The 24,470-nt window shown below is 36.0% G+C and overlaps 1 protein-coding gene across 4 annotated transcripts in view; it reads right to left on the bottom strand.

Annotated features, from left to right (window-relative positions):
- Window positions 1–327: 327 nt before the first annotated feature.
- TLK1 (tousled like kinase 1) overlaps window positions 328–24,470 on the bottom strand; it is a 69,354-nt gene continuing 45,211 nt past the window's right edge. For all 4 annotated transcript variants that reach the window (XM_071434930.1, XM_071434929.1, XM_071434931.1 and 1 more), the window contains exons 12-21: window positions 17,448–17,514; window positions 13,809–13,906; window positions 10,617–10,698; window positions 10,268–10,359; window positions 10,092–10,181; window positions 9,303–9,472; window positions 7,870–8,005; window positions 5,323–5,434; window positions 4,941–5,048; window positions 328–2,079 (exon numbers count right to left, since the gene is read on the bottom strand). In XM_071434930.1, coding sequence (XP_071291031.1) covers window positions 1,903–2,079; window positions 4,941–5,048; window positions 5,323–5,434; window positions 7,870–8,005; window positions 9,303–9,472; window positions 10,092–10,181; window positions 10,268–10,359; window positions 10,617–10,698; window positions 13,809–13,906; window positions 17,448–17,514 — 1,132 coding nt within the window. In that variant the 3' untranslated portion in view covers window positions 328–1,902. The remainder of the gene's footprint in view (window positions 2,080–4,940; window positions 5,049–5,322; window positions 5,435–7,869; window positions 8,006–9,302; window positions 9,473–10,091; window positions 10,182–10,267; window positions 10,360–10,616; window positions 10,699–13,808; window positions 13,907–17,447; window positions 17,515–24,470) is intronic.

Raw genomic sequence — 24,470 nt, 5'->3', positions numbered from 1 at the left:
CTCAGTATTCTGTTTGAGTCTAATTTTCTAATAATTCTATGAGCTAATGTTATCCCACAGCTCAATATTTTAAAAAGAACCACTGAAATACTTACAAGTTGTTACTGTGCAGTCCATTCAATCAAATGAAGTTTTGGTTACCTCATCATGACAGATGTTTTAAGTTTCATGAATCTTCCACTTTCACCTCCAATGCTACTTAAATTAATTATTGTATTATTGGCCTTTTGTTTGTAATTAAGAAGTTTGCTTTAAATATTTTTGTGCTCACTGATATGGTTATGTGATTTACCCTATGCTGAAATGTAAAAGCACACAATGAAAACCTTGAAATTTCAACTGCCTGTTGTTTATTACTGTTTTGGCTACATTCTCTACAATTTCAGCAGCATTTTAAAGAGACAGTTAACATTTCTTTATATACAATGAAAACAAAATGGCTTGCAACATCAGAAACAAGAGCAACAGTTTAACTGTACAATACTAAATGAAAACCTGTGGTAATACAGCCTCCTCTTTCTGCAACATGGACAAAATTACATATAGGTATTCAGCGTCAAGAATGGGATAGTAAAAAGAATAGTGAACAGGAGAGAGATACACTGTTCTGAAAAATAAGTTTCTACCATACAAGGCAGTTAGAAAATGTTTCACATTTTAAAATATCTGTACAAGCCACAAGAAACATTTCCTTGTTGATAGGAACTTCCAGAAATAGAGAATAACCATGAGCAACTTCTACACCTATTACTGATGCGCTCTGCGGGAGGAGAACGCAGCGAACGGACTGAAGGAACTGTACTGTAAATTGCCAACACAGATCTGCTGTACATGCCTTGATTGATAACGATTGCCTGTGCTCCAGCTCTCGTACAGTTGACTCGCACCTGAAGGAGGTCATTTGACTCTTGTAAAAGTAAAAGCAACGTCATTTAGCAGCAATTAAAAGCGCCTTGAGGGAGACTTAAAAAAAATACAATATCCAATTAGAAAAAGCCATACTTTAAACATTTGTACAGGAATAAGTTGCTGAAATTTAACTGAAAATGTGACATCTGTACAACAATTTACAGTAGAGCTAGAAGGGAATTTATCATTATTCCTGCATAGAACATTATACATGACCTGTTTGCATTTGGTTTCATACTGTTGCTTGCTTTTATTAGAAGCCTGGAAGGTTTCACAAGTTTCAATACCACAGCAAGTATAGTATTTAAAAAAAACCGAAAGGATTTCAAAATTAGCAATCTATTTGAGAAGTAAGTACCAGGAATTCCATATCACCCTTCCAATCTAAATTCAGTGGAACACCACAACATTTTTGGAGGTACAAGCCTGAGTAGCCAAATAAAATACTCTAATTTTATTTGAAAAATCTGATGCTGAACATTATCTTTCACCATCTCACATTCCTCACTTTGGTTTTGAAAGATCAATGTCTTCGAAAGATGGCAGTTCATTTACTTCATAACCAGGCACAAAATTTTTCCTGTGTTTTTAAATTTGCTCACTACCCTTTTTTATTTAAATAATGAAAAACTACCCTTCATGTTAGAACTTTCCAGTATCCACCAAATGTACTTTAAAGTATTAAAAAGATTATTTACAATGTTCCCCAGAAAAAAACTAAAAACCTTTTCTTCAGTCTTAAACACAGTATACCTGTTAGTTTGTAACAGGAAGTGTCATCCTTCTATGTTTAACGGTGTTTCTCAGAAGGGCACATTTATTCACAGTCCATGATCCACTCCAATCATACAAATGACACTATGTAGGAGGACTTCAGTCTGAAAACACAGTTATCAAACTTGTCCTGTGTAAAAACACTCAAATGCTTTCAAGCTCAAGTCTGCATCTGAAAACTAAACAAAAGTATCATCCCATTCCTCAGCTGGAGAAATTTCAGTACGAAATAATGCTTGAAGTAGGTGGTGTAGGGGATGCTGCTAGGCCAGTCATATGCAAGTTTCCTGAAGAATTTGATCTCCTCATATGAGGGAGAAGATAAGGATCATTAGCCAGCTGGTGGACATCAAATCTGTCCTCTTTTCGATATGCTAAACAGCGTCTGATAAAGGCCTAGAAAAGAAATGTACAAAGTTACAGTAACATTCCAAATACTTATATTTGCTTTCAGGCAAATAGGCAAGTCCTCCTGGATAAACTAGCTTCTAAACAAATTCTTTTTCTTAAATAATTCAAATGACCATGTAACATTTTGCTGCTGAGCCCACTGAAGAAATGCAACATCATGGCTGAAAGAAAAATCTGGCTTCAAATAATCACACTTCAAATATTTATTTCCATGTTTAGGAACTATATTTACAAGTAAAACATTAGCACCTCACCCAATTAGATTTTTGCATGTTTTATGTGAACAGATGAATAAAAACCAGGAGCAAGTGTCAGAGGATTGAAAAAGGAGACCTTTCTAATTTCTCCAACGAGCTTCTAAAACCATTGAGAGGGGAAGAAGAGGTGGATGACGCAGAGATAGAATTTCAATGCTTTAGCTGAATTTTGAAAACAAGCATTTCCACATGTGCCATGACAGGGTAGAGCAAAACATGAAGCTGACATTGATGGTTGCCATGCTCAATAGGCATTAAGTAAAGAATATTTAGGAAACCACTACCTTGCTGAAACTCTCTTCCCATGAAAAACTCAATCACACCTGCTTAAAATTAACTAATCAATTGAAAAACTCTGTAGCTAAATTCACTATGTCATCCCTACATCTAGGTCCATATGACCTATGCCAATCATTTTACGCTGAAAGTTTCTGTCAAGTTTTATGTCTAGCACACACAGAACATTTGGTCTCCTGAGAGCCTGGGCTTCAACATTTAATGATAGAAAATCCTTATTATTGCTACAGAACTGATTAGCACATCATTACTTAATTTAGAACTTAATTTAAAAGAATTACATATGTCTTCTTTGATAAATCTGTTCAGCTGTTTGTTCTTTGCTCCAATTAAAATCTGGAGATTAAAGGAGAAAATCTGTGATACAAGTTCCAAAGAATCATGCTAGAATTTACTTTTAACATTTGCATATCCAGCATGGACAAGGTACAATATAAAAATTATGCACATCTGTTAGTAGATATTCACATGTTCTTGGATATTACAGATTTTAATCAAATTCTTCACAGTAAATCCTTCAAAACAAATGAACTGTAAACAGTTATTCTCAAGATCCTCAGAGTAACAGTTTGTGTCTGAAATGTTTTTAAAATACTTCACAGTTTTGTGCCTCTGCAGCCACACTAGTGTGAAGCAAAGGACACCACTGCACAAAACAGGAAACAGTGAGGAGGATCAAAGGACAGTTACAGTCTGAAAACTAACTAACAATGTCATTTGAGGTTCCATATTTATTTAATCTCCGTGTTTTCCAAATCAGAATTTCAGTTTACAAGCTGTTCTTTTCCAACTGCCAGGCCTATAAATCTGAAAAACAATTTGGATTCTATACAGTCATTGTAAATGGTCTACATTAAGAAGTTAGTCTGAAATTGTTTTATAGCATTTCCACCAGAGAATAATTTCTCCCTCTCTCTCACAGCTATCATGACAATGGTTAATATGAGTGGAGAATACTAGAAGTTTATTTCAGTCGTTCAAACAAACAGACCATGCAAATACATAGAGAATGCAAAAAGTTGCCAATTCTCCATGCTGAACTGCCTACTCCTTCCTAACATCCTCTGTATAAAAACTATTCATGACAAAGAAAGGCAAAGTTAAAAGACACAGATATAAACTCTTATTACGTAAAGGTATCAGTAACATGATGTGTGTTTGTCAATTGCATTCAAGGGATAGTTTTCTCAAATGCCAGTGAAAAACCAACAGCAAACAAAAACCCCAATTCTAACTACAATTCTTCAACCAGTTTTTCATAACTTTAAATGCAACTCTCTCACTAACACTACTTTTAGAAAATATAATTAACAGAAATATACCACCACTTGTAACAGCAAGTTTATGTATCCAAAAGACTTATTTTGTTGGGAAGCTACTGCCTCTAGAAATATATTTCTTTTCCTTTTAATCTTTAGAAGCTGAATCTTAACGTTCCTAAATTTTTGGTGTGTCCCAAATCTAAATATGTTTAATTAGTCGCTGAAACTTGAATAAGCATTCTACTATCTTGGCATTTTTTTCTCAAAGAGCACATCTATTGCATCTGGTCATGAATATATCTTTCAAAAATTGGGACAGTTTTTACAAGCAAGTAACATATAATATTTTCTTCCACTTTCACAGAATTGGATTTGTGTTACAGATGCTCAGATCAGTGATCATTTGGGAAACCACCTCAATCTGTTTCTGAATAGCCAGTCTGTGTAGAGGAATTGACACCTTTGTGGCAGAGAACTATTTTGGCAGTCTTATTTCCTGAATCAGTATCAAATTATCTTCTAGATTCCTAATCTCAAAAATTCATGTTTCTAAACTCAGATATAAGTTAATACCCACACACTAAGACCTTTCAAAGGGAAGAGTATTAGAGGTCATATCCTTTAGGCACCTGATAGTCAAATACTTCTTCTAGCTGCAGAGAATAAAATCCCCTATTTCCAGAAAGAGTTGCTACTGTAGCAGCAGCATTTCACAAGAACTTCTAGTAAGACAGCCTGAATGAGACACATAAGGTCCTCTGAGAAAAAGTAAAGCAGACCATTTTTGAGGTGGCCTACTTAAAAACCACTTGCAAATTTCTGGAATATATATATATAGTTTTGCTTTGAAGTACATGATTTTGAGAAGTCCCAGAATAAGACTGCTTAAATAAAAACATCCACATACTAGCTTCTCAAGTACGTTTTTCTACATAGTTATTATGTTCTACAGCATTCTTGGGTTAACAATAATTTTACAGCTGAATCCTTCAAGATGAATGTTTTACTCAGAGATTATAGTAAAAGTTACCTTGGCTTCATTGCTTACAACAGGTTTGACAGGGAATTGAACTTCTGTGGCTTTTAATATTGTATTTTCTTGTAGGATATCTTGCTGTGATTGATTGTGGCCAAATGGCTGCAAAACAAGCACATGAATTTTTTTCAGGAGATTTATCCAATTACTTTGATTTCATAAATATTTATCCTCTAGTAAGTTGTTGCAGTATACAAACTTCCAACTATTCTGCAAATAAAAAAGTTACAGGCAAGATTTTCTAATATTTTGCAAAATCAGTGTACACCGCCAAAAAGTAACACAAATCATTTTCCATGTAGATTCATGTCTTTACAGTCTAGTGAGAATAGGCACCTACACTAAAACTCTTTAGATTTTCTAAAGCTTTCCTTACCTTTCTACCATAAAGGCATTGGAAAAAGATTACTCCAACTGACCACACATCAACCTTATTAGAAATCTTTGGTGGCTCTTTGCCAACTACAAAACACTCTGGAGGCAAGTACCTGGAAAACAAAACAGGCATTTCAGTCTGTAAGTATGGCATCACTAGAACATGCTCAATTATCCAACTGTGCAAACACCTCACCTACACATCTCTGAGCTTCTGACAATTGTACAGCTGCCCTACAATCTGCATTCCAACACCCAGCAACCCACCAAAACTGATATTACAGTTCTATACAGTTAGTCAGATAGAGGGTCTATTTAACACATGCACAAATGCAAACATTTTTTACCTAAACTGCCAATTATAATTTCTTTTTAAATTAGGACCCCAGGTTAAATATGAAGCCACCTATCAAAGCAAGAAAAGATGAAAGCCAAATAAGGCGTTTTAGCAAGACCTGGTTAGGAACAAAGAAAATGCAGATATGGCTTAAAGATCCTTTAACCAAGTTTTTAGTAAAAATGGTAACTTTACCCAGAGATGTGTATGATAGACAAAGGTGATTGTTATTTCTGTCCCTGTATTTTGCAGAAAGAGAACTTTACTTAATGAAAGTTGAGGAAGTTCCCATGCCATTCCTGAATTACAGAATAACTGATGAAATGGAACTTCCTTTAAAAAACAAACAAAACCTTCCATATATATTAATTTAAGGGCAGTCAAGTATTACTGACTGTAATATTTAAAATTGAAAAATGCAAAACAACTATTACGGCAACTACAGAACAGGCACTCTGCTGTCAACAACATATAAGACTTAAGGAGAAACTTTGAAGAAATATTTGTAGAAATAGAAATAAGCAGAAAAAGGGAGATAAAAAATGCAACAATTTTGAACAGCATCACAAACTCTCTTCTGGAATACTTGTTTACAATTCTGATTACAACAATCAAGACAAGTGATCTTAAAGTAATACAAATGCAATGAATGTTACTAAAATGATCTGAAGAATGGATAGCCTATAGTTCAGAGGGAACAAAAAAGTGAAGGCTACAAAAACACCAAGGTGCAAGTACTAGGAGGGGGCCACAACCTACTTGAGGGAGGACAATGTTAGCACAGGAACAAACAAGTATAAACTGGCCACAAATATACACAGCCTGCAAATTAGAGGATTAGATTTCTAATGATCAGAGAACTGAGGTTACAGAAGACATTTCAAATCAGATTACTGGGGACAAAACACTAACTAAATTTAATATAAACATCTAGAAGTTTACCAAGAGATTACATAACCTAACTGCCTGGGAAGGCAGGTAACTGAGCCCAGTGACTGAGGAAATCCCTCCCAGGGCTATACTGCAGACAGTTTGTGCAATGTACTCTGAACAGATTCATTCCCAAGCTCAAACTCACTCTAAGTTTTTCCCTGCCTAATGAAGATTTTGGGCTCAGAGAAAGCATGAATTAGAAATGCAGAGACTCATCATGAATCTATAATGATTACAGATCTTTTTTTACTTCTAAGTTTCCAGCACCACTAGTGCCTGAGGCATTCTAGATGAAATCCAAAAGCCAAAATTCTTCTGATATATATTCCTAAAATAAAACATTTAAACTGGTGTTTAAATAGGTAAAGTATTAAAAAGAGTAGCAAAAGCCTAACACTTCTAAAATGCTTCAACTCGAGTAATCATTTTCTCACAGCATGTGCACAGTGGCATTTGAGGAAGAGTATGTGTTTCCTTTACTAAGAACTCTGAAGGAAAAGGCAAAAACTTTATTACATCCAACCCCTGAATATGGGAAGAGGTGCAAAGCAAATGGGAATGACACTGGCCGCTCTGTAGAGCAAATGACTTGTAACAACCTGCCCAGTAAAGGATTTCTAATCCACCCACTGACACAGCCAGCACATACCCAGGCCGAAAGAGCTACTCTGCCATGAAGAATCTGCATCTTTAGAGAGTCTAAAAACAGATTTTCTGTAAGCAATGACATGCTTATTGTCATACCTATGCTATGGCAGCTGTAAAACTCCAGTGTTTTGGATGAGCATGCAAGTACACAAAAAATAAATCCCAGCTGCTGGGCTGTCATTAATGTTTAGGAAGGAGGAGTGAATACTCTTTTGTCCTAAGGACATTACCTGTTGGCAATACCTGTTCTACAATTTCCAAGTATTAAGCACCCACACTTAATCATCAAATGTCTCTGTCAAATATCTTCAACCACCAGCATCCAAAGAAATAATACCTGCCTCTTCAGAGGTTACCATGTTTCTAAATCACAGTGATCATCTCCACATTTATTTATACATATTTACTTATAAATAAATAACACACACACACTCTTATTTTACTTTTTAAGTTAGACTCTTCTAATATTTGGGAATATCAACATCACAGTACTGCACAAACACCTCTGTCTGCCATCCATGTTAATATTTTTAGTCCTAGTTGTCTCTCCAAATTGGCTTTATAAGACTACATTTATAAAATCTGAACAATGATCCAGAGTCCAAACAGCAAAATCAAACCAGGGCTTACCAGTAAGTTCCTGCTCCCTGTGAAGTTAAATCCATTCCATCCACTCCATAGCTATCATCATCCATTATTTTGGACAGACCAAAATCAGTAATTTTTATTTCTCCACATGCTGTTCCATCTACAAGAAGGATATTACCTATTCAGGGGGAAAAGAAAAATGACTTCAAAAAAAGCTAACAGAATGCTTTATTTTCAAAACCAGGTTCAATTTTCAAGAGCATCTAACTTCATGAGAGGAAGTGACAATTTTACAGAATCAAAGACTCAGAACCACAAAACAGCCTGGGTTAAAAGGCACCCATGACCAAACCCACAGTCTTGGTGTTATTAGCACCATGCTTGAACCAACTGAGGCACATTTACATAATCTTTACATCCTCAAGTCTAGAGTAACTTGACTGTGATAAATTTCTGTGCAATTTCAGCAACTCTCCAGGTTACCATGATGATCTGAAATGGCTCTCTCATCTGGGAGCTGGTTGGTCAGCAAAGAAACACCAAAATGGAGTGAGGAAATATCAGAATGCAGCCACATACCAGTTACAAATAAGTCTCATTATTTTTCTGCCAGAAGAACCCTACACTACAGTTTTCACGGTTTGCATATGCCACAAAATTGTGCCAAGAAATTGCTGCAATCCTACAGCAAAATCTTACTCCACGTGTTAAAGTTGTACAATAATTCTTGATATAAAAATTATTTGATGAAGTTCCTCTGAGAACAAAAAATAATGAGACTAAGAATTCATTCTGTACAATTTCATAAGACAAAATAAACCTGTGTGAGCAGTTTATTACAGAACAGAAAGTAAACAGCCTGGCACTAAGAATTACTTTACAAACCCCAAACTTGGAAGTGTAACAGATTAAAGCACATGAAGAATATAAGCATCATTCATGCAAGATGGTGAAACAAAGACAATGGAATCAAGACAAATATTGTTTATAAATATATTTATTATTCATTGTAAAGAAAACTGTCTGTAAAGCCTTGCTTTGGAATGGTTATGCTGGGATCCTGAAAGTGACTGATTACATATTTACAAGTTTAAAAAAAACATATGAGAAAAATTAATTACACATCAGCATCCCACAATTACCAGACAGGATTGAGCCTACTTGATCTTATGATCTAATGATCTTATCTGTTTATACTGCTAGCTACCAATGCATGTATCTATTAGCTGTAGGATTTTTTTTCCTACAAATTCAAATCAAAATAATGCAAAGTAGAAAAGTTGTAACAAACATTTTTCACAGAAAAGGCAGGTGATTCTGGCAATGAAATTCTGAAGAAAAGTGCATACTTTTTCCAGTTGTTTGCAATAAACCAGACACACAGAAGATAACTCTGGCATTTTCAGGCATGAGTTACAAACAAAATAAAGGATAAAAATTAAATTACATTTTCAATCATAACATTTCTCACTTACCTGGTTTAAGATCATAGTGTATAATAGGGGGCTTGATCTCATTGAGATACCGTAGTGCATTTACTATTTGCATTACAATGGACCTAGCTTCTTTCTCTGACATCAATTTATGTTGCTTGAGATAGAAATCCAAGTCATTGCCTTCACAGTATTCTAAAACCGTGCAAAACCTAGGGTAGAATTTAGAGACACAAAATGAAAGAATGTATCATACTGCACAATCAGAAACAGACATGACAACCTAGTTTCATTCTGACAAGTTTAAGAATGGCTGCCTGAATATTAAAATACATGAATGAAATTGCTCATAGACCACATGGTGTAACTATTAGCTCATGAAAACTCATGTAAATCAGAACATTCATACTAAAAGAGAAAATGCATCCATATGGATGAGAAATTAAGAAAAACCTCTTTATTTATAGTAGACACATTTCTCAAAATCAAAATGCCTTAACTATCCCTTAAGATGTCACAATTTCATGCAAAGAGGTGCAGCCCAGTCACCAGGGGCTATGCCTAGGCTAGTAATGCTCCTGATGCCATTTAGTCTTGGAAAATTGTCCAAGGTATGGCAGCCTTTTGACGCCAGTCAGGTGTTGCAAAACACTCTCTTCTCATCACCTTACAGAAAGCCTGCAATATTTAGCAGACAAAATTCTGAAACTAGTATGGGGTTTTTTAAAATGTTTTGGCTGAAAGCAAGAACATATGTTATTTTTGTTCAAATACTCTTCATTTCTGTTTATCTAATATACAGCACTAAAATCCCTGCCAAGTTCTACTTACGTATCTGTATCCAGGGAGAAGTAGTCATACAGTTTAACTATTCGGGGGTGATCCAGTTCTTTGTGTATTCTATACTCTCTGCAGGCATGTCTAAAAGAAGATGGATACATTAGCCTTCAACAATCAACAAAATGCTATTAAGCTTAGCATATGAAGTGTAAGTAATTAGTATTTACTTGTGGTAGTTTTCTTTCTTTTCATCCCTCCAGCTTTTGTTAAGCTGGTGAATCTTCACAGCAGCATATCTTTGTTCATAAAGATCAAAAGCCTAAAAAAAGAAATGCATGAATATGGCAAAGTTATAACCAAAGGTGATAAAAATAACACCCAGTAAAGTGAGGAAAAAAGATGGCATGTAATTCACAAATCTATTGACAAGGCTACTGTCATGCTACCTCTCCTCCACAGGTTAATTGAAGCCTGATCAACCCATTACAGTCTTTCCACTTAGATCCCATTTTGTCCCCCCCCAAATTAAATGTATATAGCTCAAAAATTATATTTATCAGACTCAACAAACCCTACCTTGTACACTTCACTGAAGCCACCTCGGCCAAGTAAATGGAGTAACAAATACCGTTCATTCAATGTGGGGTGATCTTTAAATCTTGAAAGGAAAAAAAAAGGTTTTATTCTGTTTAAGGTAAACAAGTAGCATCTAAAATGCAAATTTCTTAGTATTACTCATCAAACAAAGTTTTCTTTTTAGAAGCAACATATAATATGCTGGGCAATATTACACCACAAGAAATCTTATGACACAACTGTACAACATGACCAATACCTTTTGACTATTTAGTTTACACATAACTAACACAACAACATCATCAAAACAATCAATCCTGGCAAACATTTTGTTATTTTTCTCTATTTTTTTTGAAGATAAGAAAAGCTTGCTTAAATTTAAACATGTGATACATGGGTCTCTCTTTCGTGTGCCAAATTTTAGAGAAGACTCATGTTTCAACTTTCTGAAACAGACAACAAGGACATTCTTCCAATTTCACACAAAACATGACTAGATATGTATATTACTGCCTTTTAAAAAAATTGGTTTTATAAAACAAATCAGAAGCAGCAATATGGGGAAAACACATGAAAAAATTGACTATCTGCTCACACTTAAGCAAAAGCAAAATGAAAACACTTCTTCCAAATATAAAATGATACTGCCAGACCAAGAAAAAGGACCATACTCTCTCTCCTAAAATATATAGAAGACAAAATACATTCTTCCATCCAATCAGAGGGAAGGGATCTGAATATTCATAACATTCTAAGTACACCAATGAGACAAGCCAAGAATCTAAGGCAAGCTGCCAGTTATATTCCATAGAAAACTTTAAAGAAGAATTTAGGGCCAGTCTGCCAATAGCTCCTCCTATCCTTCTGTATTCTCTACAGTTTTAGAAGTATGGTCATAGGTAGTCGAGTATTTGAGAGAGATGTTCTTGCCTACTGTGCCCCTTTCAGAAATAAAACTTTCCTTTTTATTCACTAGAAAGATACATACTTCAATGCTAAATATTTTTTAAGGAAACCATAAACAGTAAATAACGTATTCAGTGTAGAAGAAAAACAAATGTAGAAGCAGCATCATTAGGCACTTGATGTCATGTGACCAGTAGCCCAATTCTGTTTTAATGGTCTTTCTATCAGATGTGTACCTCCAGTAGGCCAATCTTGTGAATCTTAACACCTCCTTTCCATTGCTTGTGCTACTCTCTGTGGCTCTCCATGGCTCAGAACCTGCACCCCAACATCATGTGGGCTCCAGAGCCAGACAGGGCAGCCCTAACCTGCACTCTCAACTTGTCCCATTATTCCAGGGCAGCCCTAGCCTGCACTCTCAACTTGTCCCATTATTCCAGGGCAGTTGCAGACATACAGGCTCACCACCCAAGGGTAGGTGGACTTGTTGCTAGAACAGGAAGAAAAGGGGCTTAGCTTTACAGTACATCTGGAAGTGGGAATCCCAACAGGATTTGAGCCAGGACCCAGCAGTTGCTTTGCTGAGAACTCTCTCCCTTACCAAACAGCCACATCACCAAGACATGCTAGGAAAGACAGCAGGGGCTACAGACCTAAATTATTTCTCCGTTGCTTCTCTCTTCTACATGAGGACTATAAGCTATGGCTTGGCCACTTGGTAAATACTTGTCCAAACTCCCACAAAAACATGAACACACAGTTTAAAGCTTTCCATTCTGTACCATAAAATGGGTTAGCAGATGATGAGCAGTGAAGCTCCATGGACTGAAGCTTGTCCATGTCCTGTAACTGTTTTCAATTGTGACTGTAATTTGGACATTCTCTGCCCCACATATGCAGTATTTTCAGTCAAAGCCTGTCATTTTTCTGTGCCATTTATTCCTTATTGCTGAAGGACCCTTTTTAAAAAAAACTTAACTTGTTCTAATGCAAACACTGAAGATTTATAAAGGTTGTCATTTAACCTGCTTGTTTATTTGTTGTAGGACATTTATTTTAAAATAGTATTGTATACTTTTATTTTAAAATATGGATTTTTTAAAAAAGAAAATACTCTGCCATTAAGATGTAAGTATCAACAACATTATTCTTCATATCCAAAACAAAGAACAGTTTAGCTATCAATTAGCACTAAAGCCACATGGTAACAAATAATTTCTGAATTACTGCATGGTAGGTACTATTAGAATAGTGAGGAACACTTTCACACCTTTTTCTTTTAATATTTAAAAGCCTTAGTGTGTGCACAATTCTATTGTGTCCAAAAAGTAAAAAAATAAAGACTGAAGGCTTAAAGCTACTGTTTCATAAATATTTCCTAGTGCAGAAAGAGAAGTCCAGTCCCATCATGTCCTTCCCCCTGGCTCATTCCACCCTTGCACTGCCCTCTCTCCTCATGGCAGCATAAGTATTTTTGCAACTGGGCAAAGATCTAGACCAGGAAATTGATCCTGGATTAAAATTAATCCAGAAAAATAAAGCACAGGAGCTGGTTTTAATTTGGATTGATTTCCAGCATTGGTTCAGTACAGAAATGCCACTGCAAGCATGTGAAAGAAAACAGGGCTAAGTAGCCAGGGAGAGGCAGAACCAGTTCCCTTCAAGCAACAGTGCCAGCTGAAAGTGTTGGTGAAACTGTGTCTGAATTTGTCATGATGGAAAACAGACTTAATGAAGTGATGTAATTATTTCTTTCAAAACTACACAGTAGCAGTTCATATTATGTAGCAATTTAACATTGTGATACACTGCCATTCAAGGTGAAATACAAAGTAACAACATAATATGGCTTTTTCCTGCCAGGTACCTATACCTGGTAGGAGTTAAAGCACAGAGCTGTAAACACAAAACTAACTTTAAGTGCAGCACAATATTGCTGCTGGTGCATCAAACCTCTTGCATTATTATCAACTAAGTGAACTGCACTAAGTTATCACACAAGTGGTTTTTTTTTTTTTAATTTAATAGGGTCTAGGAAGTTTCAGCTCTTCACTATAAGCTGCGTAAGCATGTTTTTTTTCTTGCATATTCAACAAAAACAATGATAAATTTACTAAATTGTAAGAAATTTTAGTTAAGGTTAAATAAATTGGTGTTTAAAATACATAGATAAACTTAGAAATGCAAAAAGAAATAATGAACAAGTCTCTCTTCTAAAGTCAAATGTGGTACTAGAGAACTACTTTAAAAACAGACATGCAAAATTAAGACAGTAAAGACTCTTACTGTGAATTATCTTCATTATTTATTCTTTTCAGTTCTCTAATGTGAAGATTCCTAACTCTTTCCAAACGTTCAAGTTCTGCTTGTATTTCAGCTTCCTCCTGCAAATGAAAAGAAGAAAATATAAAAGCTCATTTACTTCCCATTTGAAAAGGGTATTTTTACCCCTGCATCAATACTAGTGGTGATGGAGGAACATTACATTACAAAACCCTGCTGAACTAGAAGAAAGCACTGCTTTTCTCTTAAAGGCAGAAAAATTCAGAAAGATAAGGCAAAAGCCTGTTTCAAGAAATTTTTCTGTTCATGAACCCACAGGTAATGGGATGTTCATGGTTTTGTTCTGCACTGTAGGGATGCTATTTCAAATGAGAGGCAGCTGGGTTTTGTACCTCAGCCAAGGAGATAAATTATCTGGGAAGCGGTCTGAAATTGATGTACAAAAAAAGAGAAAAAACCTGAGATATGGGCAATTATAGATTCTGTACAAACCAACAGATTAAGAAAAGACATGTAAAATATTTTAAGACTGAAGTGCAAATCAAGTAGAAGAATAAAAGAGCACATCATTACAGCAGAAACATTCTTAAGGTGCTGATACAAGACACCAAAACCAATCTAATTAGAAAAGTTTATTCCATTTGTATCTTATTAAAGTTGCAAACAAAGAATGAGTATTGCATAAGATTTTAAGTGCAACTTCAAAAGAAGCATGTCAGGTAGGAGCACATTCCTTAAGTAATTTCAGCACCTAATTTTATCTCATCTTTATTCTACGCATTAGGAAACAATGAAATAATTATTTATTCAGGTCCTCTAAAATCATAAAGATTTCATGATGCCTAATTTGTGGAAACCTATGTATCTATACGCAAACTGAGAAACATACTCATTGAAAGATAGCGTAGACAGGGTTATATTGGTTTCAGAGTTAGTGCCTCTAGAACTTGAAAATTTGAGGAAAGGGCAGACAAAATTAGTCCATATCAGAAAGCTCATAATTATGGAATTACTTCAGCTGAGAAGGAAAAAGGCCTGGCATCTGATATATATTTTTTTAGTAGCAGCACCCGTCACCACCTCTTGTTATTTTGGCACAGCCTTTTGCACAGCCACATGGTATACCAAACTGGAATACTAATCAATCTTTTCTTTAAGAAAAAAATATCAGAAGAAAGAAAAGAAAAAAAGAAACAATCATAAAAAAATTACATATTTGCTTTCTGAAAGCAGCTAGATCAGTTCTCCAATCCAATTTATTCTCTGACCGTACAACCCAGTGGTGCTGGTAAAAGCAACAGGGCAACAAGGCATGGCACAAGGGGATGGAGGCACAAGTCAACAAGGTAGAGAGTAAATAATGATATAGCATTTTCATAAACCCATATCCTGAAGGAACAACTGTATTTGTATGATCTAAAATTAAATGCCCACATATCCAATGAACTGAGGAGTCTGGACTAGAGGATTTCAGTGAATACCCTGAAACCATCCCCATAAGTGATGAAAAAAACTTCTCATCCCAAAACAAGACGTGAGATGAACCTCCATGGAGGAAATGAAAATCAAATTCTTAATAATTTAAAAGCTGGACTAAGTAGCAATGATCTGCCAGCAGATCTGGGTGGACCATTTATTTTTCCTAACATACAGTGTCAAGAGTTGAGTTTTTTCCTGTTTATATAATGTTAAACTCTTTTTTTCTATATTTACACACATCCCTGCAGTTCTCTGCTAAATGATAAATGATAGGCAGTTCCTCATAACCCAGTAGTCCTTTATAAAGGATTTCAGTCCTTCTCCCCTCACAAAAGGCCACACACTTATACACACAATTGTCTATGTTCTTCCCAAAGGCTAACAAAAAAAAATCCATCAGTTATGCCTCTTTTGGACCTTTTTGTTCATATATTATGCAATTCAGTGGTTCTCAAAATGTGGTTCATAGGCCAATGTTAGTCCAAAGAGAACTGGCTGGTTGCATTGTTTCCAGCTGTTATTTAGGACACTCAGGCTGTGAATACCTTTAAGCAAGAATAAACCAGCTTAGCTGCCTCAGGTCACTGCTATATAAAAGGAAGTGAGAAAACAAGAGCCTCTCTCCAGGACCAAAGCAACTAGCTGGAAAAGAATTTCCTGGGTAGCAGTAGGAAAAGAAAACTGGTGGTGGCAGCATGTACAGGGCACCAAAAATAAGAGCACCAGGAAAGCATCTCAAGAGTGAAAAGGAAGAGGAGCAGTCAGCAAAACAGCATATGCTGAAGGAATGAAGAAAAGAAATGTAAATAGCAAAGAGGCTCAGGGAAGAAATACAGCCATGTAAAATCAAGGTAACAAAACTGGTGTTCTTAGTTAATGACAAAATCTGTATCACACATAAGAATTATAATGTAAGAATGTATTTTTATTGTTTTCTTCAGATATAGTCAAGTATGATTTGCTAAGAATAACACTTGTATTGCCCCTGGCATTTAGTCAAGGAATTTCCATCTTTTGCAAAGTACTTCAGCATTGATGCTCAAGGTGAAACCAAAATTCCAGTATTAAATGATCCTGTAGCAGTTTATTTCATCTATCATTTGAAATCCCCATTAGATTTCCATAAAGTTAAAGCATTGGAAAAAAAACCTACAGAATTTCATGTGAAGCTGGAGTTTCTAAACCATTAACAATGAAGAACAATGTGGGCAGTCTACTTCACCAGTGCCAGCAAATTATATGCAGATTTCCTACTACAGATTCAAGTACCTTCCTGTCATATTCTTTAGAAACAGCTGCAGCTTTCTCAAGGGGCACAGTTCAGTTTATTATAGTAGGATTTATAACAGGTGGCTTGTACATTTAAAGAGAACAGGACTGAAACAGACTTGCAACATTTCAAGGGGAAAACATATGACCTGTTTTGACTCAACAACTCAGGAACTACTACTCAGCACATGTAAGTCCTTTACTTTCACTCTTGTTGAGGTATTTCTGTCTGCAGAAATGCTTTGCTTGAATGAGCAATAGTTTCTTCATATAATAATTATCTCACTACACAGATTTATTAGAATGATGGGGTTCAAGAAAAAGGTTTTTTCGAAAGTCAAAAACAAGAGTAAAATATCTGACTGCAGAAATAATTTAGGACCTAGAGAATAGATTTTCCATAAAAGTAGGAAAATTATATTCTCTTGTGATAGGTAATATGCTAACTGATAACAACTGAAGTACATACTGCAAAGGATGAAAATGTTATATTAATTCAGAAGTATAATGCTGTGAATTGGACCTCTTTAAAGGCCAAAAAACAAAAATAAAGAGCCCATGCACCAAACTTGGCTGGCTCACTGAGCTGTGAAACAAGAGCTCAGAAGGAAAGGGAAGGGCAGGATCAGTGGCATCATCACTGTTAGCAGCACTCTTAGAGGGATTTAAGGAACCTGGACAGTGTTACACTGGATGGACTCATTACTGCTCCCCTGTAATCCCAGTGTTTATGAAAAGTTGCATGAACAGAAACAAAAGGAAGGCCACTATTAGGCATAAAGTAATACAGCACTTTTAGTATTGGGTTTTTTTTTCAGACAGTTCTCAACAGCCCATCTCTTCATTTTAACAGTACTAATTTTTATGGGTTTGGCCACGATTAAAGAAACATACCTTTTTGAGATGTCCTAATCGAAGCTTGAAAATTTCTTCCTGTTCATGGTACTCTGCTAGAGTCAAACTGAAAAATAAAACAATCAAGTAATTATAACTTTTATATGGTGGCAAACAAAACAATAGCAATTTTACTTAAAAACTACAGTACATCCAGTATTTTGTTATTTAGAAGTCACTAGAACTACTAGAAGTACATTTTTGAACCATCTGAACATCTCGGATTTGTCATTTCAGGGTCAAAACATACCTACAGAATGCCTATATTTGGTATTCTGCAATATGAACTGCCTCTCCCATTGAACCATTTTGCTTCTTCCAAATAGCCTGTTAATTACCTAGGTGCATCTTGAATCATATCACCATCCCAGATTTTAGCTGATGCTACTCCACTGCTTGCTTCTCAACTCTAACACATTCAGAAATTAGACAAGAATGGTAACACTGGATTTCTGAGCTGTGATTTACAGACAGTAGTGCAAAACCGTACTTTTCAAGTTCATTAGCACTACATTTTGCATGATGTAGTGCATGAAACCACAAATTCAGCTTTGAATTCACACGTGACTCTCCTGCTTGTTCTCTTTGCATCTTCCTTTTCTCTGCAATTTCTGGCTACAAATAATTCAGTGGTCCCTCACTGTCTATAGACTTGTTCAGACATAAAGTCAGTTATCATGCAGAGAATCTGGACTGTTTGCACAGATTAGTAACTAAGAAACCTGAGAACCAATTGCATGCAGTATCCATCTGATGAACAAAAAAGACAAACCACCCAAAAAATAAACCCAAGAGACTTAAGTTCCAGATAAGAAACCACGCACATATGAGGAAGAGAAACAGGGGATGAGGAAGGAGAAAGATGTGTGGTCTCCTTGAAAGGGTTCACACAAATCCCAACAAAAGAAAATAAAATTACACTTTTTATTGTTTTGCCTAGACCTAATACTTCTTGCATGATATAAAGCTTGAACTCACAGTATATGTTCTCACAAAGTCCATATTTCTGTGGGTTCAACTATCAGCTGGGAAGATCATCATGCAAGGTGGTTAGAAGGCTATACACGCTGTTTATATTGCAAGTCTGAGGACTAGAATGTCTTGAGAATCACCAATACTTTTCCTAGAGATGAGGGACACTAATTCAGATTTCTCTTACAGCAAATGCCAACCAACCTCAACAAAATTTGCAGAAATCTAATAGACTGTGAGACTTCTTCCTCCCATTTAAAGTTCAAGTTTACCACAGTTTTCAGAATTCCAACACCTGTATTCTTATTGCATCTCAAAAGTTGTTGATAAAGGAGTGCATCTTTTTCAGATAAAATCTGGTGGTTCTGAAGCTTTCATAGAGCCCTTTCCATTCCTGTTACTATAAATACAGAATTTTGCTGCTCGTTTTCTGATTTGACCAGAACAGAAAACTGATTCAACCACATCTCAGTGAAATTATTGAGGGTTTTTTTGACCACACCATCTAAATTTTCAAGAAATTTGAAAGAGCCTCACAAGACTGCAGTTATTTCATCAGCCTTCTGGGTCTGTAACATATAGAAAACACTCAGATCAGGTGAAAAAAGCACCCATCATCACATCCTGTCAGAATCTGAGAAGCAAGCAATCGTTTCTTTTAAGACATGTCTTACAAAGTTACCCTGCATCTTTTTTTTCTTACTGGAATTCAGAGCAGTCTTGTATCACAGTCAATTGACTTCCCCAAATACTCTGAAGGCAATGGAGGGAGGAAATTTGCCTCTCTGAGAAAGGCCTCTTACTACCAGATTTTGGGACCTAACATTTATATTCTTTTCCTAGCAGAATCTCCTCTGGGTTTAGATGTATGCTACATGTTAAAAGAAGAGGCATTAAAGCAAATGTAAAATGGGCTGTCTCCACAGCTGGGAAAGTTGGCAATGTACTTGGACTTTGTACAGTCCAAGCAACAGCAAGAAACATAAGAAACAAATGTTCCAATTCCTGCTGTAATACATCTACCAGCACTATCAAAAAATGCAGACCATGCTAGATGACCTAAAACACTATCCCCGACACTTTATCAATACTTCTACTAAAACAGCAAATTACTCTAATGTGGATTAACTTCTCAGTTAAAAAGACCAATGCCAATGTTTACAAGGTTGAATATTGTCATTCCCAGATCCTTGTCTACACTATGAATTACAGGTTTCCAGAAATACAGATACAGTAAAGTTTGTCTTTCTCAAGAAAAAGAGTGAGTATTTTAGGTGACTTTGCAAAGCTGAACCACCAGTAAAACACACTCAAAATACGAAGTTTATGACATGACCTATCAGAACTTTCAGTGAACTGAAAGCCCTAAAACCACAGATCCCCTTAAAAACTAACATAATACAGAAAATTTGCTCCTTTTTATAAAACCTGAGGTGTCCCAGGAGCATTACAAAGTGCCCAGACTGCTCTAGCAAATATCGTCTTTCAGAGAGTCCTGAGACAGCGCTCTTGAGCAGAGCACAACTTGGACATCATATTGAAAACATTAAGATTCAAAGTCACTCTTTCCATGTTTCTATGCCACAACCCAATGAATGATTGTTTTCCGTTGTTCTATTTCCTCACAAATCTAACTCTATTAGAAGCACAGCATGTTTCACAGCAATCTAAAGCTGTCATTACTGACCACCACATTTTGGAGAAAGGCATACAAAACACAGAGCTGTACACAGATATAGTCACTTTGGATTTTGTTCATTTACTTCTGAAAAACAAACCTTTATTCTCTCATACTTGGAAACACTTTTTTTTTTAGGAGTTTATTAGTTTTTATCTAAAAATACAGTGTACTTTGTATTAAAATAGCACACAACTAACAGCAGTAAGCCAATAACAATGTCTGTTTTCTGGCTGTAGGCCACCAACTCACTGCACAGTCTGAAAACATCCTACCAGCCTAGAGACTGCTTACCCATCAGCCCACCACTTTCTACCTGCATCCACTCACCACACCTTCTGCAGGGCAGTGGCATCCTAGAGGCACCTTTTGAAAACAGAATTATAGAATCACACCATGTCTGGGTTGGAAGGGACCTTAAAGATCATCTGGCTCCAACCCTCCTGTCATGGGCAGGGATGCCACCTACTAGATCTGGTTGCTCAGAGCACCTACATCCAAGGCATCCAAGCCATCCAAGGCACCTACAACACACCACAGTTTCCTGCAGAAGGGGTTGCTCCTTTATCACCTGAGACACACAGGTCCCATCAGACGTGGAGGGAGAAAGGCTGAGGAGCACAGGGTAGGGACATCAACCAGAAACAAGGCTGCTGCCATCTAAAGCTGCATTAGGCCTGGGGCTAATCTGAGGAGCACTGGGGAAGAAGGGCAGCTTGAATTAACAAAACAGGTTACATGAATTAATATGGAACAGTCTGGTCCTGATCGTGATATTTTCTGCACAAAATTACTGTACAATAAATGCTATATTTTAATAATTTTAATTTGGCTGCTGTCTGCAGCCAAATAAACTCTGAAACACATGCAATAAATTCCAGCAATTCTCCAAAGTGCACTGGACATATTCTGTGTATGTAGCATAATTCTCCTGTGACATAAAGGGCCACGATGTGTGCCTCTCTTACTTGTTGCTGGAAGAAAGTAGATAGCTTTCCTGGCCTGAAAGACTTGATTACTACCAATTAAAACTTGTTTTTTTTTAATTAGAAAGAATAGGCCTTTCAGAGGCTTATGTTTTCACCACCAAATTTCAAAGGTTTTGACACAATATACATGCATTGACATCACCAGTCTTCTTTTCACTTCTTCCTCACAAGTGCAGATAAAACTTTCTACAATCACAATTCTTTTACTAGTGGGTACAAACAAGACAAAAATCCCAAACTAGCCATGTGTTTCTTGGTTCTCACCATGATCAAGCCTGGTATGTTTACAAGCATCTCTCTTCTCACCTCTGCCTTGCTGGAAAATCATCCTGGATACACAGGCACAGCAGAATGCAGCCATGCTCCCAAACAGCCATATACACATCCAATCCAAGTTTTGTTGCTACAATTTCTGAAGCTCTTCCCTTTTGTTCCAAGCTTATTTTCACTCCAGTTCCCCAAATTTCTACAAGGATGAATAAACTTCAACCAAGTCAAAACCTTTCATGACGTCTTTTCACCCATTGTTTCCATGTCTGCTTTAGAAATAGACTGCCTCAGGAAAGGAGCTGTCTTTACTTGTCCAGTAAAGCCCAGACACATTGTTGGTACTTCAGCCTGAAAAAGTTCCTGAAAATATTTTTATTTGTTCCATACAGAACAGAATGCTCCTGCTATGATGCATTTCTTCAGCCACAGTCACAAACCCTGCCAGCTCCCTCTGCTCCCCTCATCCAAACTGCACGCAGGGACAAGGATGCATACAGGCTACCATGGAGGAACTGGGGAGCACTTGAACAGGTGACAGGGAAGTGAATACAACTGAAATGGCTGAAGCTGCAGAAGAAGGATTCCATCATCTAAACCAAATAAAACATTGCTCCTAGAAACAGCTGTCTCGTGAAAGAAGAGCTGCTTCCATAAGGTGGGGACTTGCATTATACTCTTACAGAATCCTCTCTCATGTCTACAAAGAACTTGGAAGAGAGGTTTCAAAGAGATTTTTTTCCAGGGCTAAAAAGGCAACCTCTATTTCAAATATTTTTTTTTCTTTAAATATATTTAAATTTATTCCTTTCACATAAGACTAATAGAATTACTTTGCTCAGTAGAAAACAGAACTCACAAAATTGAAACTACTTTTCAGTTCTGGCTTAGGCCACAAAAGGGGAAGAATGATGGAAAACCAGGACACTGTTTAGACTGATGTACTCCATGTTACTTGAAGCACCAAACCACCATTCACTCACAAGACACTGGCAAACCGGCCACTTTTATAACAATAACTTCAGAGCAAAAAGTCTGCTTTTACATTCCTATCAGAGACCACAGTAAATTCAGCTAAATTCAAAAAATGTCCTTATTAGGAATGCCTCAGGCAAGATCTTCAGTCTGTTTCAAAACAGTTGACACCTGTTTGCAGAAAAAGCTTCAATACTCCTGATTGTTACAAAGCTGTAGATCATTTTGTCTCATCAATACCAGAAGCTGGAGATATTTTTTAAAGCAAACAATGCAGTGGTAAAGACACCTGTTGGTAACAAACCCTAGCAAGTCGTTTCTATGTTTTAAATAAATCTGCTTGATCACTTGTATGTATGTTGTATTAATTCACTACTGGTTTAGTTCATTAATCTCAAGCAGCTCTGCATTTCCTCATGCCTCATAAAACCAGAACCTCTTCCATTTGACTATATGAATTAATATCATTACTGTCAAAGTAATGCAGAAACAGTGATAAGCAATGTAATAGGAGAGAATCACATAGAGCACATGACAAATTTACTCTAAAATGGAAGTGCATAATTAATGTCTTACCAAGATACACAAAACAATTAATTCTGTACTGAGAAGCAGAAAGGAGTCAACACATAATACTACAATACAGAGTTATAACAAATCCTAAATACAAAATCCCCTTTCAAGTAAAGGCCTAAGAGTGTAAAGTGGCTAAATGACTCTGTGATCTCAGGATGCACTACAGATCTCCTCAAAGATCTGAAACAAAATTTATAAGCTTATGTTACAGGCAAGTGATCTCATATTTAGATTATCTAATGATCAAACTATGATACTTAAATGCAAAACAGTTTTGATTCAATTACTGCTTACATTTTTGCTAGCATTAGATGCAAAAGGACAATTTTGATTGTTCTCCTGATGATTCCATAACAAGCAAGCATTTTCATGTGTCATTTAACATGTAACTGGTTAAGCCAGATGAAATGAAAATTTGCAGTCTTTACTAAATTGGAAATTATTTAACACCATGTAACACCAGAAAATATTCTGAAGTTTATTACCCTACTTAAAAATTAGAACAGGTTGTCTGTATTTTTCCCCCAATTTATATTTAATCATCTCTCAAAGGAGCAATAAGATTATGGGAGTATAACCAGCCAAAAGTTAGCAAATAAAATTTCTGTAAATTTTCAGGTATTTTCCATTACTTAAATGTTACTTTTAATAACAGGAGGGATTACATTCAAACACACAGCAATATATTTTTAACACAACAGCAATATTTACTGTATTATTCTGAAGTATTAATTATGGTCTAAGAAGAAGACAGGCACTAAGCATTACTAAAAAGTCACAATGAGCAATGACTCTTCAGCTCTCTACCAAAACAGGACTAATGTTAACCAAGATTTGCTTATATTGCCAGCCTTTCTACTGTATTTTCATGGTATTTTTGTTACAGTTAAACAACTTCACAATGTGAATTTTAAGAATGATGCATTATGCAAAACACATGCAGCTGTCCTCAAAGTGATGGTCCAAATGTATTTAGCAGATCTAACCAGAGCAATTTATATACCCTCCATCCCTGCAGGTATAAATTACTGCCTCCACATGTGAGAGGTGGCAAGCGACTATGCTCAATACAGGTAGCTTACTTCTGCAAAGTAACATAGACTAATTTGCTACTCTTTTAAAGCCTAATTATTTACTTTTTATTTAAAAATAAACTAGGAACAGATATACTATCAGCTGCAGCATATTGGCTTAAAGGGCAGTAACTAATATCTTGAAGTAGCAATTTCATAAAATATTTAAATGAAATGTCAAGAACACATCTTCGTGTGCCTTGAATTATACCCTTTCTGTCTGAAGGAAAAAGATGTCCCCAGAAAAAAGAGAGTTCTTTAGGACTTTCAATTTTTATGTTTCAAAAAATCACAACACTGTCAATACGGGAAATGGGATCAGTAACTTCTGGCAGTTGGTCTCAGGATGTAGCATTCAGAAGGAGAGAAAAGATATTTCTATTTGTTTTAAGACATGTCTTCACATACTAAAGGCTGAAAAAGGATTTTTTTGGTCAACTAGATACTGTTATATGGAAAAAAATAATCTCCAACTAAAAGAGAAGCTCTTAAA

Source organism: Agelaius tricolor, unplaced genomic scaffold (assembly GCF_023055355.1).
Source record: "Agelaius tricolor isolate 1412-34295 unplaced genomic scaffold, bAgeTri1.0.p SCAF_10, whole genome shotgun sequence".
NCBI classification, from domain to species: Eukaryota; Metazoa; Chordata; class Aves; order Passeriformes; family Icteridae; genus Agelaius; species Agelaius tricolor.
This window is presented reverse-complemented; position numbering and strand designations above follow the sequence as displayed.